The sequence below is a fragment of the Mauremys reevesii genome, linkage group 11, assembly GCF_016161935.1.
Source record: "Mauremys reevesii isolate NIE-2019 linkage group 11, ASM1616193v1, whole genome shotgun sequence".
Taxonomy (NCBI): domain Eukaryota; kingdom Metazoa; phylum Chordata; order Testudines; family Geoemydidae; genus Mauremys; species Mauremys reevesii.
Window position 1 is genome coordinate 75473577 of NC_052633.1, and position 20183 is coordinate 75493759.

The window sequence follows — 20183 nt, forward strand, 5'->3', positions numbered from 1 at the left end:
GAGGTTGCATACAACAAGCCAAGGTGAGGGAGCAACGCCACTGGCTGGCTGGGGTTCCAGCCCCATGGGTTTATGGGATGGAACCACCCAGATCAGAATTCAGCGTCCTCCCCAGGAAGCTCAGTGTGGAGCCCACAATGTCGCTCCTGGGAAGACACAAGGAAATGAAACAGATGCGAGAGGGAAGAGCCCAGGGATGACAGCAGTGGCAGCAGTTCCCTCCCTGGCCCACTTCCTAAGACCTCACGCTGGGAGTCTTATTGAGAGGTGGAGGCCATGCAGAGGAGAGGAGGGAGAATGGGGATTTAAAACCATTAATAGCCCCTCTCGCCCAAAGACTCGTGCCGCATGAGAGAGGAGATGGTACGTCGCAGCGCCACACCGCACCTGTGCACGGCGCCCATCAAGCAGCCCCGCAGTGCCCAGTGCCATGCCCTGCAGGAGGCCCTGCTCTTGGCCAGCCACAGCTGCAAAGCCACAACCACCTTGTGCTAATTAAAACCATTCCCCTTAGGAAGTAGGCAGACGGTTGCTTCCTCCCCTGCTGCCCGGAGCTGGCTCGTGTTTAAGGGCCGCTGTCCCCACCCTATGTAACACGCGGCCCACCACCGGCTTCGGCTCTTAAACAAACACAGGTCACTTCTCTCCACGAGCTTATTTTTAGTGCTTATACAAAGGGAGAGGCAGAGGGCGGGGGGAGTCAGGCAGAGTGCAGGCAGGGGCTGGGCTGGGCCAGGCCAGCCAGTATGCCTCACTCCTGACCTGTGAATGACGCAAGGCTCTTCCCTTCCCCTGCCCCCTCCGGCACTTCCAGCCCCTGCCACACAGGGCAGCCGGGGGCCAGAGGGGCTCCCCCGGACAGACATTTCTCCAGCCCTAGACCCCAGCCCACACATCAGACTCTCATTTGAGCAACACGGTAGCTTGTTGGGAGATCCAGGCAATACTGATCTAATGCACAGGCCTCTCCCCTCTCGAGCGCTAAGACCCTCATCTCTTCTCCTCCCAGGACACAGGCTCCACCTGTCTCACAGGTTCCCTCCCCATGAGACCCGTCTCCCCATGCTGCCTGGAGGGGGCCTGCCCTGCCACAGTGAGGGAAACGCCGCCTCCTTGGCACCTCTCCCAGCCTAATGCCTCCGGGGTGGGAAAGGACGGCACTGCACTGTGACCCCCGGTCTCCCTGACGTCAGCAGGTAGTGCTCTCAGCCACCCCACGAGCTCCATGCCTGCGCTCCCCGCTCACCCTGTCTGCCTCAGCCAGCAATGCGCTGGAAGCCGGCTGTTTGTTTATCTTCCTATTCAGCATTGCTTATTTTGATGGCACATCCTCCGAGCTCAGCCCAGGTCGACCTGTGAACCTTCCGCATCCTGTTTGCCGAAGCCCTGCTCTGCAAGCCAAGTGCGCCAGGCGGCCAGAGGCCCAACACAGCAGCCACCGGGTGCACCGGCCACAGCAGATAAAAATATTCACGGCGAAACATCCTGGGGCACGGGGGTCTATATTTGAACTGATTGTATCTGCGTGTTTTCCGAGCAGGCTTGATTGCTGCTCTATTGGCGCAGAGCAGCCAAAACAAGCTTGGCTCCACAGGCCCGGCTTCCCTCAAGGCTTCAGGGGGTTACTGGAGAGAGGAACCTGTTGCTCTTGTGTGACGGGGGCTGAGCACTGCACAGTGTAGTACTAAATTCCACACCCAGGAGCAATGTTCCCCTGCTGCCTAGGACTCCTCCAGGGCAGCGAGGTGGGGAGCAGGAAGCAGGCCCCATCGCTGCTCAGAACTGGCATGTTCTCTGCTGACCAGCTGGCATTAAGCAGGCAGCGATTTGGGAGGGAAAAACCCAAACCAAATTAAAAAGCATCAGGCGCAGGCCAAAAAAAACCCTAAACTAGCTCACCAACCACAAAGACAGAGGATGGTCCTGTGGTTAAGGCACTGGGCTGGAACCCAGGAGATCTGAGCTCTATTCCTGGCTCTGTCAGACTCCCTGTGAGACCTTGGGAAAGTCACCTTGCCCCCGTGCCTCAGTTTCCCATCTGTAAAATGGGGTGTTGTTTGTGACATGTTCAGATTCCATAGTGATGAGAACACATAAAAGCCTAAAAATGCAACCATCACTTGGCCCATGTCCAAAGGACACCGATTCACCCATCCTGGCATCAGTTTGTGCCGGCCTGGGCCTGCCACCTCCACAGTCACAGGAGCTTGACCCTCACACATTGGCCCATTACACAGCCCCCATGTGATGCTTCGCAAATCCCATGCTCAGGAACAGGAGGCCTCGTGCCAACAACCCGCAATGAGTGAACAAGGGCCAGTCTGTGCTGTGGGTGAGAGCAGGAGTGTGGGGAAGTTCAACAGGCACCTCCTGATTCAGGAGCGCACTCGTTGGCAAGTGCTGGGAAGCACACCAGAGCTCTGTTGCCATTGCCAGCATAGGGAGCACCATGCTGACCCGCCAGGGAGTCAGCCACGCAGTAACCCAGAGCAGCACGCTCTCCTTCACCACACAGCACTGCAGGGAACAGCACACACCCTAAATCTAGACAACCACCTAGTGTCATTTGCAGATCTCAGCACCAGGCATCTCCCCAACAGGGGCAACGCACCCGCCTAGCCCTCATGGTCGTAAAGGTGAGCTTCCACAAGCAGAGCGAGTGTACCCTTGTTAATCTGTACTGCAGTAGCACCTGATGGCTTCAGACCAAGTGTGCTGGACACTGTCAGACACATCCCAGAGAGACAGTCCCCACCCCAAGGAGCTCACAATCCATGCAGGGACGTGTGCATGTGTCTGCAGATGGCCTGGAGCAATAATTCTGCCTCCTTCACTTATCTCAGTGAGGTATCCAGTGATGGCACTTTCAATCTCAGCATTAACTATTTACTTGCTGAACATCTGAGCAGAGAGAATGGGGGAAGGAAATGAGGCCTCCTGCCAGGATGCAAATGGAGGAGAGCCATACCAGCAAGGAAGGGAGAAGAAGAAAGTAAGGTGGCAAACACAGAGAAGCAATGGGTAGAAGCAGCAGGCTAGTAACAGAGAATCTATTCCCCCTGGTTTCAGAGTGGTAGCCGTGTTAGTCTGTATCAGCAAAAACAACAAGGAGTCCTTGTGGCACCTTAGATGGCACCTTATCTCTAAGGTGCCACAAGGACTCCTCGTTGTTATTCCCCCTGGAGCAATGCAAAACATGACAATAAAGCACTGAACAAAGAACAGCAATAGCTGAATTAATCGCCCCTTGCCATGGGATTGCACTCCAGTGCCTGAGCAGGCTTGGTTTGTATGGAAAGGGGTGTTTCTAGTTCTCATGCTTGCAAAGATACCTGGGAAATGTGAAGAGAGTCTCCAGCAAGGTCAGACAATGATCTAACAATCTCTTCTGGCCTTACAATCTATGAATCAACACCTACCTAGGTCTGCAGACAGCAAGAACAGGGCCACCCAGAGGGGGGGCAAGTGGGACAATTTGCCTCAGGCTCCGGGCCCTGCAGGGGCCCCACGATCCCTGGCCCAGCAGCGGTCCAGGTCTTTGGCAGCATTTTGGCAGTGGGGGGCCCTTCAGTGGCTTCAGGTCTTCAGCGGCTTCAGGTCTTCAGCAGTGGGGGGCCCTTCAGTCACTCTGGGTCTTCAGTGGCAGGAGGCCCTTCAGTGCTCCCGGAGCATAGAGCGACTGAAGGGCCCCCCCGCCGCCGAAAAGGCCACCGAAGTCCCAGACCCCCGCCAGGTGAGTACAAGCTCCACAGCTCCCCCGCTTTGCCCCAGGCCCCCTGAATCCTCTGGGCGGCCCTGAGCAAGAAGCCTTTGCTCCAAAAGGTGCAACCTGCTCCATTCCTCTAAATGGCATGCTAACCCTGAACCCTAACAACAATATAAAGCACAACACTGTTCACTATCCCACTGCTCTTCATGTTAGCGGATAGATTCAGCTGACATGCTGACCCCACAATCCCCAACTGCCTCTCCTCAGGTGCCAAAGCCTCAACTGCCCCCTTCCCAGCTGCCAGCCCCCTTGGCTTCAACCTTACCCAAATCCACGACACCATTGTGCATTGCCAACATAAAAATCCATGGTGCTTTGAAACAGAGAAAGGGGATGTCACGGAGTATGGGGAAGCCTCAGGCCCTGCACCCCTCTTCGTGGGACTCACAGTAAAACAGGTGGTTTATTAGACAACAGGAACGCAGTCTACAGCAGAGCTTGTAGGCACAACCAGAACCCCTCAATCGGGTCCTTCTGGGGATTCAGGGTGCTTGGATCCCAGCTTGGGATTCCCTGAATTCCACCACTCTGCCCAAAACCGAAAGTGACCAAACCCTCTCCAGCAGGCTCTCTTCCTTTGTCCAGCTTCCCGCTGCCTGGCTCAGGTTACAGGCTCAGGTCCTGTCCATCACCTAAAGTCACCCCCTGCTCTCCCATCCCCCACACAGACAGTTCCTACTGCATCACAGGGGAGACAGTGTAAAATAAAGTGAATGTAATAAATAACCCGGGGAGGAGAGTGGGAGCTGCACTGTTGTTTGTGCTCCTAGTTCGTTCATTAACAAAGCTCATTTTTAGTATAAATGAAGCTGTCCCAACATTTTAGTGAGCAGGCTGGGAAGCCAGGAACCTTGCCGCAGAATTTAGGTCCAGCTTCACACAGAGCTCAAGGCACCACTAGGCTCCTAGCTGCATCTTAAGGTGCCTAAATACCTTTGACAGTCTGGGCCCTTTGGCTCCAGTGAAGCTGGACAGTGCTGAAAGATGCTCATTATTTACACTTTCCCATCACCACTGGCTTGTTGTGCTGACAAAAGCTGTTGGGTCTGTCTTGGTTTGGGCTCTGCCTTTTTTCCCCTAGTTGCTTACTGTTCTGCCTGCTCCCAGCAGCTGCTCATGAATGAATTCTTGCCAAACACCATGAGAGAAGTTTCCTAAATTTATAAATAAGCCCAGGACTTTGATGGAAAACTCCCCACGATTAGTCAGAACACCCTGGGCAGCTAAGTGAGCACATACCCAGTGAGAAGACATATTTCAACAGCGACCATCAAAGCCGGTCTCAGGTGTACCTATCCCTGCTTCACAACCTCCATTCAATTAATGGGATAGGTCTTTCTCTCACTGGGGACTGCCATTCTTCCCAGCAAGGACCCAATCCAGAAAGTACAGCTGAGAGAGCTGGCTTCGCAGTTAAAAAGCCATGGCAACCAGTCTTACGAAGCTGTGGGAAGAGAAGTCTCCGATTTCCAGTGATTTCCACTGGGGATGCCAAGTCAACCCTACCCTGCATCACCACAGTCAAGATGATAGCTCCTCTCCAAATGGCAAATATTCATTGTTGTGATTAAACTGATGACAATTTAAAGTTGTGTTTCATGCATTCGCAGAGCTTCAGGCCAAAAGAAACCAACAGATCATCTGCTCTGATCTCCTTATATCACAGGCCCTTGTTTTTCACCCAGTTACTCCTGTATTGAGCCCAATAACTTATGAGTAAAGTATATCTTCCAAAAAGGCATCCAGCCTGGATATGAGGCCATCAAGAGATGGAGAATCCACTACTTCCTTGGGAGTTTGATCCCAACTTTTCCATTAATTTGCCCAGGCATGATGTCAGGCTGACTAGCATATAGATACCAGAGTCATCCCACTTGCCCTTTCTGAATACTGGCACAACATTAGCACTCTACTAGTCTTCTGGAAGTTCCCTGATATGCCAAGATTTATTAAAAATTCACATCAGCAGGTGTCACGGAGTATGGGGGAGTCCGGCCTTGCACCCCTCTTCCTGGGACTCTCAGTGACTCTCAGCCAGCCAGTAAAACAGAAGGTTTATTGGACAACAGGAATGCAGGCTACAGCAGAGCTTGGAGGCACAACCACGACCCCTCAATCAAGTCCTTCCGGGGGTTCAGGAAGCATAGTTCCCAGTTTGGGATTCCCTGATTCCAACCACCCAGCCCAAAACCGAAACTGAACTAACCTAACTCCCTCCAGCCGGCCCCTTCATTTGTCCAGCTTCCCGGGCAAAGGTGCTGACACCCCTCCCCCCTGCCCGAGCACCTGTCCCTCACCTAAAGTCATCACGGGTTCTTCCATCCCCCACACAGACAGTCCCTACTCCATCACATCTCTCCCCTTCAAGACTGAACTGAGCGGGGTCACTCTGCCCAGTGACCCGGGGAAGTTCGGGGCCCCCTCTCCGGGACAGCACGTCCGCTATCAGGTTGGCACTTCCCTTCACATGGACCACGTCCATGTCATAATCCTGCAGGAGCAGGCTCCACCTCAGGAGCTTGGCGTTGGCTCCTTTCATCTGGTGCAGCCAGGTCAGGGGACAGTGGTCGGTGTACACGGTGAAGTGGCGCCCAAAGAGATATGGCTCTAGTTTCTTAAGGGCCCACACCATGGCCAGGCATTCCTTCTCGATGGCTGCGTAGTTCTGCTCCCGGGGTAGCAACTTCTTGCTCAGGTACACAATGGGGTGTCTCTCCCCCTTTTCATCCTCCTGCATTAACACCGCCCCCAGCCCCGTGTCTGAGGCGTCGGTGAACACCAGAAAGGGCTTGTCAAAATCTGGGTTTGCCAGAACTGGGCCACTAACCAGAGCCTCCTTCAGCACCCGGAGAGCCTGCTGGCACTGCTCGGTCCCGACCACCTTGTCTGGCTTCCCCTTCTTGCACAGCTCAGTGATGGGGGCGGCTATGGCGCTAAAGTGGGGCACGAACCTTCGATAATACCCCGCCATCCCAATAAAGGCCTGGACCTGCTTTTTGGTCTGGGGAGCGGGCCAGTCTCTGATCACCTCCACCTTGGCTGGTTCCGGCTTTAGGCAGCCGCTCCCCACCCGATGGCCCAGGTAAGATACTTCAGCCATCCCCACCTTGCACTTCTCAGCCTTTATGGTTAACCTAGCCTCCCGGAGTCAGTCCAGCACTTGTTTAACCTGGGACACATGGTCCTCCCAGGTTTGGCTAAAGACGCAGATGTCGTCAATATACGCCACGGCAAAACTCTCCATCCCCCTCAGTAGCTGATCCACCAGGCGCTGGAAGGTGGCCAGCGCTCCCTTGAGGCCGAACGGCAGGGTCAGAAACTCGTAGAGCCCCAGAGGGGTGATAAAGGCCGATTTCAGCCGGGCATCTGCGTCCAGCGGCACTTGCCAGTAGCCCTTTGTAAGATCCATGGTGGTGAGGTACCGAGCGCCTCCCAGCTTGTCCAGGAGCTCGTCAGGCCTTGGCATGGGGTAGGCATCAGATACGGTGATGGCATTGAGCTTTCGATAGTCCACACAGAACCGGATCGACCCATCCCTTTTGGGGACCAGCACCACTGGCGAGGCCCAAGGGCTGGAAGATGGCTGGATCACCCCCAAAGCCATCATGTCCCTGACCTCTCTTTCTAGGTCCTGGGCAGGTTTCCCGGTGACCCGAAAAGGGGAGCATCTTATAGGGGGATGTGACCCGGTCTCCACCCGGTGGACAGTCAAATTAGTGCGTCCAGGCTGGTTGGAAAACAGCTGTTGGTATAGATGCAGCACCCCTCTGATCTCAGCGTGCTGGGCCAGGGTCAGCTGATCAGAGAGGGGAATTGCCTCCAGTGGGGAACCAGCTTTTGTCCCAGGGAATAGATCCACTAAAGGGTCATCTCCCTGCTCCTCCCAATGTCCACACACGGCCAACACCACATTCCCCCTGTCATAGTATGGCTTCATCATATTTACATGGTACACCCGGCCGTGATGTGCCCGGTTCGACAGCTCCACCACATAGTTTACCTCATTTAGTTGCTTGATAACCTTGCAAGGCCCTTCTCAGGCAGCCTGGAGTTTATTTTTCCTCACGGGGATGAGAACCATCACTTGATCCCCAGTGGCGAAGGCGCGGGCCCACGCTGTGCAGTCATACCAGACCTTCTGCTTCCTCTGGGCTCGGGCTAGATTCTCCCTGGCCAGGCCCATGAGCTCGGCAAGTCTTTCCCGGAAGGTCAGGACATACTCCACCACCGACTCTCCATCGGGAGTGGCCTTCCCCTCCCATTCGTCTCTCAGCAGGTCTAGGGGCCCCCTTACCCGCCTTCCATACAACAGTTCGAAAGGCGAAAACCCAGTAGATTCCTGCGGTACCTCCCTGTAAGCGAACAGCAGGTGAGGTAAGTACTTGTCCCAGTCCTGCGGGTGCTGGTTCATAAATGTTTTTAGCATTATCTTTAGCGTCCCGTTGAACCTTTCCACCAGCCCGCTGAACTGGGGGTGATACACTGAAGCCCAGTTGTGCTGGACCCCACATTTCTGCCACAAGGACCGGAGCAGGGCTGACATGAAGTTGGACCCCTGGTCCGTTAAGACTTCCTTGGGGAACCCCACCCGGCTGAAAATGGTCAGCAGCGCATCTGCCACGATGTCTGCTTCAATAGAGGACAAGGCCACCGCCTCGGGGTAGCGAGTGGCGAAATCTACCACCACCAGAATGTATTTCTTCCCCGACCGGGTCGTCTTGCTGAGAGGTCCCACCATGTCCATGGCCACCTTCTGGAAAGGTTCTTCCATGATGGGTAAAGGCCTCAAAGCCGCTTTCCCCTTGTCCCGGGCCTTCCTCACCCTCTGGCAGGGGTCACAGGATCGGCAGTACCGTCGGACAGGATAAAGACCCCAGGCCAGTAAAAGTTCTGTAGCAGCCTCTGCCTGGTGCGCCGGATTCCCTGGTGCTCTGCGAGGGGGATGTCATGGGCCAGGTACAGTAGCTTGTGGCGAAACTTCTGGGGAACCACCAGCTGCCTCCTGATCCCCCATGACTCCACTTCCCCAGGGGGAGCCCATTCTCGGTACAGGAACCCCTTCTCCCACAGGAACCTCTCCTTGCAACCTCTCCTCATGGTCTGTACCGCACTGAGGTCAGCCCAGTCCCTGGGCTTCCGCAAGGAGGGATCTTTCTGCAACTCGGCCTGGAACTCAGCAGCTGAGACAGGGAAGGGGACCTGCTCTCTCTCACCAGCTGGGACTGAGGCCGCAGCCTCTCTGAGCCGTGTCCCTGGACGTTCCCTCCCCACCAGGTTAGGGTCCTGCGCCTCGGGCAAAGTACCTTCCCTGTTGTCAGGGCGCAGTGCCCCTCGCCGACTCTGACTACGGGTCACGACCAGGGCACCCCGGGCGTTACTTGGCCAGTCCTCAAGGCCCCCCCCATTAACACCTCCGTGGGCAAATGTGGGTGTACCCCCACGTCCTTGGGGCCCTCCTTGGCCCCCCACTTCAAGTGTACCCTCGCCACGGGCACCTTGAATGGGGTCCCGCCCACGCCCATCAGGGTCAGGTAGGTGTCGGGCACCATCCGATCTGAGGCCACCACCTCGGGCTGGGCCAGCGTCACCTCTGTGCCCGTGTCCCAGTACCCAGTGACCTTCCTCCCATCTACCTCCAGGGGAACAAGGCACTCTCTCTGGAGGGGCAGCCCCGCACCCACCCTGTAAACCAAAAACCTGGAGTCTGGAGCATCCAGCCCCCCAGAGGAGCTAACCTGGGGACCTCTTCCCTCCCTCACAGGTGGTACGCTGCCAGCCCCCCTTTCCTGGGAATGTTGCCCCTCATCCGACTGGGTCTTTACCCAGTCAACCCTCTGCGGGTTGGGTCTGCTCAGTCTGTCCCTGACCTTAGGGCATTGGGCCCGTATGTGGCCTCGTTGGCCACAATGATAGCAGCCCATGTCTCGTGGGTCCCCTTGAGTGGGTCGGATGGACCTGACGCTGGATGTTCCCCTTTGGTGGGGGTTCTCCATAGGCCCCCGCTGGGAGGTCCCATGGTGACTTTCTCTCTGCGTTGAGGCAGGCCTGCTCCTTCGAGACTCCTCCCTGCTATCCCCTGCCCGACTGTCCACAAATTGGTCGGCCAGCTGGCCTGCGCGCTGCGGGTTCTCCGGCTTCTGGTCCATCAACCACAGCCTCAGGTCGGGTGGGCACTGCGCATACAGGTGCTCCAGTATGAATAGGTCAAGCAGGTCCTCTTTACTTTGGGCCCCAGCTGTCCACTTGCAGGCATATCCCTTCGCCCGGTTGACCAGTTGTAGGTATGTGACCTCACGGGTTTTACACTGACTCCAGAACCTTTTCTGGTACATCTCAGGAGTCAGCCCAAACTTGTGGAGCAGGGCCTTTTTGAACAGTTTGTAGTCCCCTGCCTCTGCCCCTTTCATTCGGCTGTACACCGCCACGGCTGTGGAGTCCAGTAAGGGGGTGAGAAACTGGATCCTGTCTGCAGGGTCAACCCTGTGCAGCTCGCAGGCATTCTCAAAGGCTGTCAGGAAGGTATCTATGTCCTCCCCCTCCTTACGCCGGGCCAGGAAGTACTTATCAAAGCTCTTTGTAGGCTTGGGTCCCCCCTCACTCACCGCAGCCAAGGCCCCACTGCTTCTCAGCCGGGCCAGTTCCAGTCATGCTTACGCTGGTTCTCCTTCTCCTCCAGCTCATGCTGGCGCTGGTTCTCCTCATGTTTACGCTGGTTCTCCCGCTCCTTCAGTTCTTGCCTCCTTAACTCGAGCTCTTCCCATCTCAGCTCCCTGTCATGTTCCATCCGCATCCATTCCAGGGACAGGGAGCTCCGCCGGGTCGATCACCTGCTGGCCGCCGGCGTCAGGGTGCCCTCGGTATTCACTGGGCTCCCCCCAACCCCTCCCCTAGGTATAGGTGGGCAGGGTCTCGGGGTGTCCTTGGCAGCAGTCTGGCCCCTCCCAGCCATGTCAGGCCCCAGGGCCCACGCTGCGTCCGCTGGGCGGCTTCCCTCAGGGACCGAGCTCGGTTCACCCAAGCGATCCTTCTTCTCCAGCTGGGCAATTAGCTGTTCTTTGGTGGACCTCCCAATGCGCAGCCTCCTCTGCTTGCACAGCTCCACCAGGTCTTTCTTAAGGCGTTTAGCAAACATCTTCCTGCTGGCCACTCGCCGGCCTGTGCTCTCAGCTTCCCACCGGTTCCAGGGAGACCCCTTGTGCACCAGCCCTTTTTCAGGTCACCCCCTCTCTGCCAGGGTCGAGCTGCAGACTCCTCCGCCCCGGGACTGCTCCTGCAATCCCCCCGGGGGACCCTGTTACTGCAAAGTCCTTTGCTCTGGTCACACACTCCCAGGGGTTAATCGCCTCCTGAAACCGTCGCTCTCTGTCTCTTCAGCCCACCTGGTCCCCGTCAATCCCCCTTCGTTTTGCTGTTCCCCTCACTTACTGCAGGAAGCGCTGTCCACGGGGTGCAGGCGATCCCGCTGCTGCCACCAGTTGTCACGGAGTATGGGGGAGTCCGGCCTTGCACCCCTCTTCCTGGGACTCTCAGTGACTCTCAGCCAGCCAGTAACACAGAAGGTTTATTGGACAACAGGAATGCAGGTTACAGCAGAGCTTGGAGGCACAACCACGACCCCTCAATCAAGTCCTTCTGGGGGTTCAGGAAGCATAGTTCCCAGTTTGGGATTCCCTGAATTCCAACCACCCAGCCCAAAACCGAAACTGAACTAAACCTAACTCCCTCCAGCCGGCCCCTTCCTTTGTCCAGCTTCCCGGGCAAAGGTGCTGACACCCCTCCCCCCTGCCTAGCTCAGGTTACAGGCTGAGCACCTGTCCCTCACCTAAAGTCATTGTGGGTTCTTCCATCCCCCACACAGACAGTCCCTACTCCATCACAGCAGGCCAGAGATATCCTCAGCCAGTTCTTTTATGACTCTTGGATACAAGTTATCTGGGCCTGCTGATTTTAAAATGTTTACCCCAGTAGATATTTAACAAATATCAGAGGGGTATCCATGTTAGTCTGGATCTGTAAAAGCAGCAAAGAGTCCTGTGGCACCTTATAGACTAAATATGTCTGTTAGTCTATAAGGTGCCACAGGACTCTTTGCTCTTTAACATCCTCCTCACTTACGAATGAACTGAAAAGTATTTCATCATCCTCAGCTAATCACCTCACGTGATATGAGCACATCACCCTGCTTCTTTCCAAATAAAGAACAGAAATATTTACAGATCACTTTTGCTTTCGCTGCATCATTAACAATTTTACCATCTCCACCTAGCAATAGGCCTATACCAATGGTCCCCAACGTGGCCCACCGGGGCATGTGTGTGTGCCCGCCTAGTGCCCAGCAGAGGAGAGAACCCACGGCCCCACACCTGCTGGGGACAGAGAACTCCGGGGCTGCAGGCTTCATTCTATGTTAAAGTAAGAATAATAAATATATTTGGACCAGCAGTTCAAATTTTACTTTTTTAAAATAAATAAGATGAAAACTGTTTATGATATTTATTTTGTAAAATACCCTTAATTTTTCTTACAGGTAGATAAAAAGAGCAAATTCACATGGTAAGGTGAAAGAGTAATTGCCGAATTATTTAATTAATACCTTTTACATGTAAAATTACCCTTTTTATCTTATGGATTCATATATTATGTAATATATTAAATATGATGATTTTCATATTATTTAATGTACAAACACAAAATAAGCTTTGAAAAATTGTTGGCGCCCGCCACACTTTTCTGAAAACATGAATGTGCTACTGGCCACAAAAAGGTTGAGGACCACTGGCCTATAGCATTGCTGAGATTTCTTTTGTTTCTAATATACTTAAACTCTTTCTTATTGTCCTTAGCCCTGCCAGCCAGCGATTCTTCCCTGATGTCTTTAGCTTACCTTATCAATTTTCTACACTTCATAACTTCCAATGTATATTGATTGACAGCTACTTCCTTTTTTTTTCTCCCCCATTTGTTATATATTGCTTTTTATTTTGAATTGCTGCCTTCTCTTCACTGCTGAGCCAAAGTTGTCCTCTTTCTTGATTGTTCTATCATGGCTTTTTGACCAGCTAATAAATACTTTTTAAAGAACACCCAATTTTCATTCCCATTCTTCTGTCTAAATTTTTCCTCTCAGTCAATTTTTCTCAGCCTTAGGAATTAGCTCTTTTTAAGCAGCAAGAATATATATTTTTGGTTGGTACTGTCCTTTGTTTGCTCACATTGAATGTAAACAAATCATGATCACTGGTCCCTAGGCAATCACCAACTTCCAGTCCAGTAATTAATTCATCTTTATCTGTTATAATGAGATCCAATATAGAGTTTCCCCATACTAGATACAACTCCTTTTATGTTAGGAAATTATCACCTATATTTTTTAGAAACTCCAGTGACGTTTTCTATTGGCTACATGAGACTTCCAGCAGATGTCTCCCAGATTGAAGATCCCCATGATAACACAATTGTCCACACACACACATTACAGACAGGTGCTTAAGTAGTAACTCATCCTGTTCTCTGATTTGGTGGTACGTAACAGACCCCCACTGGTACCCACTCCTGGGCTCTGCTAGTTAGCACAAAAAGACTGGAATGTATTTCATCATCCTTATATGACATGAGTCCATCATCCTGCTTCTTTCCAAATACAGAATAGAAACATTTATTGAGAACTTCTGCCTTCTCTGGATCATTATTAACATAGGAACATAGGACACTGGATTGGAAGGAACCTCCTGGGTCAACAAGTCCAATCTGCTACTATCACAGAACAACCCCATCATATCATCTCATTCATAAATGTATCAAGGTCCATTTTAAAACCAGAAAGGTGTCTTGCCCACACTCCTCCTACTGGGGGGTCAGAAACTGTCTTCTAATCCCCAGCCTACATTCATGCCTGCCCAGTTTATCCCCATTTGTTCTTGAACAATTAACAATTTTAGTGTTCTAGTGATTGCTCTGGTTCATAAGTCAGTGCAATGAGCAGAATCTCTGGCGCTTTCCTTTAAAATCCCAAATTCTTCACAGTGTGTGTGTTGGATTTTGGAGCAGATGGGAGGGGGGGAGGCACATGTACTAAACCAAGTGTCAGGCTGTAATGAATATGGGACAGCAAGGTCTATGTATTTTAGCACTCTTCCCATTTCCCTTCTCCCTCTCCAGCCAGAAGCCTCAGCAGCCACTTGCCCAAACAACTAGCCAGTAAAAAACTTTTGAGAAAAAGCCAAACAACTGCAGGGATGCCAGACAGAGCATGCGTCACCTAGCTGTCAGCAGCAAATGAAGCTGGACTTTGGACAGCAGCCTCCTTGCCCCTTGCTCTACATCTCACCTCAGGAAGCAGCTGGTTTAACTAGACGAGGAGTAAAGGCAGTTTTGACTGGGGGCTGCTGGCTGGTGGGAGGCGCTGGGGAGCTGATGCCAGGGGGAGGAGGGGCGGCGCGGCTGACATATTACTGTGGCTCTTTGGCAATGTACACTGGTAAATTCTGACTCCTTCTCGGGCTCAGGTTGGCCGCCCCTGCTCCGGGCTAACAGCACACGCAGGGAGCACAGGCAGCATGACGGAGGAACAGGACTGACAGCACACGCACATCCAGCTGTGCCTCTGACTCGTGTGCTGGCTTCTCAGATGTCTCTGCCAATGAAACAGAGACCCAGTCCAAGGACCCAGAGCTGGATCCCAGCGGCAATACTGAGAGAGGGATGCACTGTCCCAGCCAGTGGCATTGAGCAATCACTCCACTTCCCTGTATGTGTCACTCCTCAGAATGCAGGCAACAGGAGCACTTAACAAGCATTAACCTTCAGCAGGGAGAGAGCTGCCCCCCAACCTGCTCCTTCTAGAGAGCCCCACAGACCCAGGCAGCCACCATCCATTCCTGCTCTGCCTCTGCCACAGCCCGGGGAATGATCACGTCCCTGGATCTGCTGGTAATGTCCCGACTTATACAGCCCACAATACCATTAGCCTTCTTGGCAACAAGAGGGCGACAGCCCAGGGCACTGGGCCACACTAAGCCGAGCGGGCGATGGCCCGGGGCGCTGGGCCACGCTAAGATGAGCAGGCCAAGGTGTGTTGACATAAACACACCCAGGTCCTCTTTGCACTAACACACAGTAGCATCTTTCCCTACCTCATCCACAAACTTCTGCAGAAATGACTTCTCCTGGAAGGGCTCGGTCCTCAGGCGTCCTGCAAGAGAGATGGGAGTGTGAGCAGGGCAGGCAGCACCAGCCTGGCCAAACTCCCCAGCTCGCTACCCGCACTCTCTGTGACAGGGAGATGAAAGGAGAGGGTGCCTGGTTTTTTATTGTTTATTGAATTACCTGGGGGAGCTACTAGGCCATGTAACACCTACACAGGACACTGGCAGAGCCCGTCAGGAGAGAGGGAACCCCAGTACTCATCAGCCCTGGCACCAGGGCCCAATAGGAAAGCATTACAGCCAAGGAGAGCTTGGCGGCTGACAAGCATTGCCCAGACATTTCTCCAGGCCTGTGACATTGACATGAACTGTGACCATATAGATCATTGTTGCAACCACTGTTATATATTTGCAGCAAACATTGTACAAAGGTTGTCAAGTGAGGTGTCTATGACAAGGTTATGATTTGCTGGTTATGATTATGCTCTCTGGGTGCATGTATCATTTTTGTATTTAAAGTTATAAGAATTGGCTCTAGACTGTCTATTTCAAACTTGTGCTGTGCTTCTGGGTGACACCCCAGACAATTTGGCTGAGCACTGCCTGGGCTGCTTGATGGCCCATTAAGGACCATCAGCAACGACTGACCCACTGAGAGAAGCAGATACACCTTGTAACTCAGCAAGGCAGGGTCATGCCTATGGACAGGACTGTAAGGGGGTTTTCATGCCATGTGCTGGGCAGCTTGTGTTTGGAACAAAGGAAGCACAGGCTGCATGGCAAGAGACTATAAAAGGAAGCTGCATCTCCTCCATCTTGTCTTCAATCCTGCTTCTTGCCTCTGGAGGAACTTTGCTACAAACTGAAGCTCTGAACAAAGGACTGAATGACCCATCCAAGCTCTGGATGTACTCCAGAGACTTGATTTGAACCTGCAGTTTATTCCATCACCATTACAAGTCTGAACCAAGAACTTTGCCATTACTGTATGTAATTGATTCCATTTAACCAATTCTAGCTCTCATCTATATTTCTTTTTATGAATAAACCTTTAGATTTTAGATTCTAAAGAATTGGCAACAGCGTGATTTGTGGGTAAGATCTGACTTGCATATTGGTCTGGGGCTTGGTTCTTTGGGATCGAGAGAACCATTTTTCTTTTACTGGGGTGTTGGTTTTCATAACCATTCATCCCCAGGACGAGTGGTGCTGGTGGTGATACTGGGTAACTGGAGTGTCTGAGGGAATTGCTTGTGTGACTTATGGTTGGCCTGTGGGGTGAGACCGAAGTTCTCTGTTTGGCTGGTTTGGTGCCTCAGTAGTGAAGGACCCCAGCCTGGGGCTGTGACTGCCCTGCTCTAAGCAATTTGTCCTGAACTGATACTCTCAGTTGTGTCCCGCCAAAGGCAGCATCGTTACAGGGCCAAGCCATGACGGCACAGCAGGAGCCCCTCCAGGTCACTCAGGGTGGTGGGCAAACCATCTCGGGAAACCCACTAGTAACCATGACAACATGAAGAAGACAGTCCCTGAGGCCTGAATGAGGGCAGATTTGCACCTCAGCAGCAGTCAGTAGGGAACAGCACAAGAAAGCCCCTGCCTAATGACAGTTGCCATTTCAGCGAAGCAGCCCCATCCTCGCTGGGACTACAGCTGTCTGCCCTGAGACAGCACGGGATTTCAAAGGCCCCTTGGGCAAACTCAGCTTCAGCACTGTCTGCAAGTTTGGAAACATGCTCCAGCCTTTACGGTTTCCTGCAGTTCAGTAAACACGGCTCCCAGCCCAGGGCAGACGGGTCCAAGGACCTACAGCCAGCTCCCCAGGATGGCTGGGTGAGGAATACCCTGCAGTGTGAAGCTCCTTGTTCCCAGTGACTCTGTGTTGCAGCAAGGGGGCTCGGGAATGACTGTTGCCATTACATTCCTGGGGAGAGGCACCCCCATCCCCCACACAATTGTCCCCAAATGGATGGGGAGATGTTCTGGCTGCCTAGAGCAGCACTTCCACAGTGGGCCCCATCTCAGCACACGAGCCAAGGAGCGAGGCCTCAGCACCTCACAGAAATGCTGAAGGCTTTGGCTAGCACAGACCATGAGGGTGAGGCTACCTGCACCTGGAACCCCCAGCAGCCTGTAGGCAGCATTCTCCCCAAATCCCCATCATTGCCTGCACCTCAGGCTAAGCTTGTTGCTCCCCAGCCCACTGGAAGCCATTGTGCTGCCCTAGAACCACCACCACCAGCAGCAGCGACACATACATTTTGGTGTGTCCCAGAAAAATGGAGACTGCCATTCCAAGCTTCCTCTGCAGCCCAGCTGAGGGTCGGGGAGGGTCTCCTTCTGCTCCGACTCCTTCACACACAGAACTCACCCAGAGACTACTGCCTCAGAGCGAGGCCCACTATCTTCCCCAGCACCTTGCAGTGGCATCCCACCATGCAGCTCTGAAGCCAGAAGTCAGAGGTAAAACTGTTACTTACCTTTCTGTAACTGTTGTTCTTCAAGATGTGTTGCTCATATCGATTCCAGTTACGTGTGTGCGCACGCCGCATGTCGGAAACTTTTTCCCTAGCAGCTACCCGTCGGGCCGGCTTTGGAGCCCCCTGGAGTGGTGCCAAAATGGCGATCTATACAAGACCCTGCCGGCCCGACCCCCTTTCAGTTCCTTCTTGCCGGCTACTCTGACAGAGGAGGGGGAATGGAATAGATATGAGCTACACATCTCGAAGAACAACAGTTACAGAAAGGTAAGTAACCGTTTTTTCTTCTTTGAGTGATTGCCCATATCAATTCCAGTTAGGTGACTCTCCAGCCTTGCCTCGGAGGTGGGGTCGGAGTCAAGGAACCGCAGATTGAAGGATCGCTCTGCCAAAGGCTGCATCGTCCCAAGAGTGCTGGATGATGGCATAGTGGGACGTGAAGGTATGAACCGAAGCCCACATGGCAGCCCTGCAGATCTCCTGGAGAGGAATGTGTGCCAGGAAGGCAGCTGATGACGCCTGAGCTCCCGTGGAGTGAGCCGTAACAGCAGGCGGAGGGACGTTTGCCAGGATTATAGCAAACACGAATAGCACCGGTAATCCACGAAGATATTCATTGAGAGGAGACTGGGGTGCCTTTCATCTGAGTTGTTTTACGAAAGGGCTTTGTCTGGTCTATATAGAAGGCAAGTGCCCTTCTAACGTTGAGAGCATGGAGGCGTGGTTCACGTAGGTCAGCATGCGGTTTTGGGTAGAAAACCAGTAGGAAGCGGCACTCTGGCTTACATGGAAGCGGGACACCACTTTTGGTAGGAAGGCTGGAAGAGGTCTTAGTTGGACTTTTATCTTTATGGAAGATGATATAGGGTGGCTCACACATGAGAGCCCATAGTTTGGACACTCAACGTGCGGAAGTGATGGCCATGAGGAAGGCGACCTTCCAGGAGAGATAGAGAAGAGAGCAGGTGGCCAGCAGCTCGAAAGGAGGGCCCATAAGGCAGGAGAGGACCAAGTTAACGTCCCATGCAGGCATGGGTGGCATCGTTGGAGGGTGGATTTTCTCCAAGCCTTTAAGGAAATGCCCCACGACCAGGTGTGCAAACACCAAGCGTCCCGCCTTGCCTGGGTGAAATGCAGAAATGGCCACTAGGTGGACCTTAAGGGATCCAAAGGCTAGGTGCTGGCCCTTTAAGGACATCAGGTAGTCAAAGATGCACAGAATGGAAGCCTGGAGTGGGAGCACCTGCCGCTAAGCGCACCAGCTGGAAAACCTCTTCCACTTAGCCTCGTAGGTAATCTTAGTTGACAGCTTGCGACTTTCCAGAAGCACCTGCCTTATCGAATCCGAACAGGTGCGTTCAGACTGGTTCAGCCACGGATCCTCCAGGCTGTGAGGTGGAGCGACTGAAGGTCCAGGTGTGGGAGACGACCGTGGTTCTGAGGGTACCAACACTGACGCGGTCAGGCAGGGGCTACCAGTATAATATCTGCCTTGTCCCGGCGGACCTTGAGGAGCACCTTGTGAACCAGCGGGAATAGTGGAAAGGCATAAAGCAACTGGCCCGACCACTTGATCTGGAAAGCGTCTGCTATGGAGCCCGGGCTGTGACCCCGGAAGGAACAAAAAGCTGGGCACTTTCTGTTGGTCCGCGAAGTGAACAACTCAACTCGGGGAGACCCTCAGGTGCGGAAAATGGAATGTATGATATCTGGGCGTATCGACCATTCGTGAGTAAGAAAACACCTGCTCAAGCTGTCCACCAGAATGTTCTGGACACTCGGCAGGTACGAAGCTTGAAGGTTGATGGAGTGGGCTAAGCGGAAGTCCCACAGAAGGAGGGTTTCTTGGCAAAGCGGCAATGACCTGGCTTCCCCTTGCTTGTTCAGGTAGAACATGGCCATGGTGTTGTCCATTAGGACTGCTACACAATGGCCCCGCAAATGAGGGAGAAAGGCTTGACACGCAAGGCGTATCGCCCTGAGCTCTTTGATGCTGATGTGCAGTGACAGCTCGCTTTCATGCCATAAGTCCTGCGTTGTGAGGCTCCCAAGGTGGGCTCCCCATCCCAGGACAGATGCGTCTGTGCCCAGGGTTAGGGTGGGTTGGGGGGGATGGAACGGGACCCCGGCACCCACGATCTGGGGGTCCAGCCACCACTGCAAGGAGTTGAGTGTGCACTTTGGGACCATGAGGATCATTTCTAGGCTATTGTGTCCTGGTCAATAGGCAGACGCCAACCACATCTGAAGCGGCCTGAGTCTTAGCCTGGTGTGTTGCACCACATATGTACAGGACACCATGTGACCCAGCAGTCTGAGGCACTGCCTTGCTTTGGTGGTGGGAAACTTGCTGAGACGTTGATATGAACTGGGACCATATAGAACACGGTCTGCAACCAAGGTCCTGTAGTGGCACCAAATCTTATGTAAAGGGGGTCATATAAGGTGTCTAAGACCAGGTTATGGGTTGCTGGTTATGATTATGCTGTCTGTGTGCATGTGTCATTTTGTAGTTGAAGTTATAAGTATTGGCTCTGTACTGTCTGTATTTTGTATTTGTGCTGTGCTTCTGGGTGACACCGCAGACAAGTTGGTGTTAGCTCTGCCTAGCCTGCTTGATGGCCCATTAAGGACCATCAGCTACACAATTGACCCATGGAGAGAAGGCAGACACGCCTTGTGACTCAGCAAAGTGCAGGGACTTGCCCATGTGACGCCAGACTCCATTTTGCTGTAATTTTCCACAGTAAGGACAAAGAGGTTCTTATACCTGGAAAAGCCTATATAAGG

General features: G+C 53.2%; 1 protein-coding gene across 5 annotated transcripts in view; it reads right to left on the reverse strand.

Annotated features, from left to right (window-relative positions):
• NHEJ1 (non-homologous end joining factor 1) overlaps window positions 1-20183 on the reverse strand; it is a 145258-nt gene that overhangs the window by 106565 nt on the left and 18510 nt on the right. For 3 of the 5 annotated variants that reach the window (XR_005585965.1, XM_039493624.1, XM_039493623.1), the window contains exon 5: window positions 14902-14960. The exons of the other annotated variants lie outside the window; for them this stretch is intronic. Coding sequence is in view for 2 of the 3 variants with exons in the window: in XM_039493624.1 (XP_039349558.1) it covers window positions 14902-14960 (59 nt within the window). In the remaining variant the exon portion in view is untranslated. The remainder of the gene's footprint in view (window positions 1-14901; window positions 14961-20183) is intronic. 5 annotated transcript variants of the gene reach the window in all.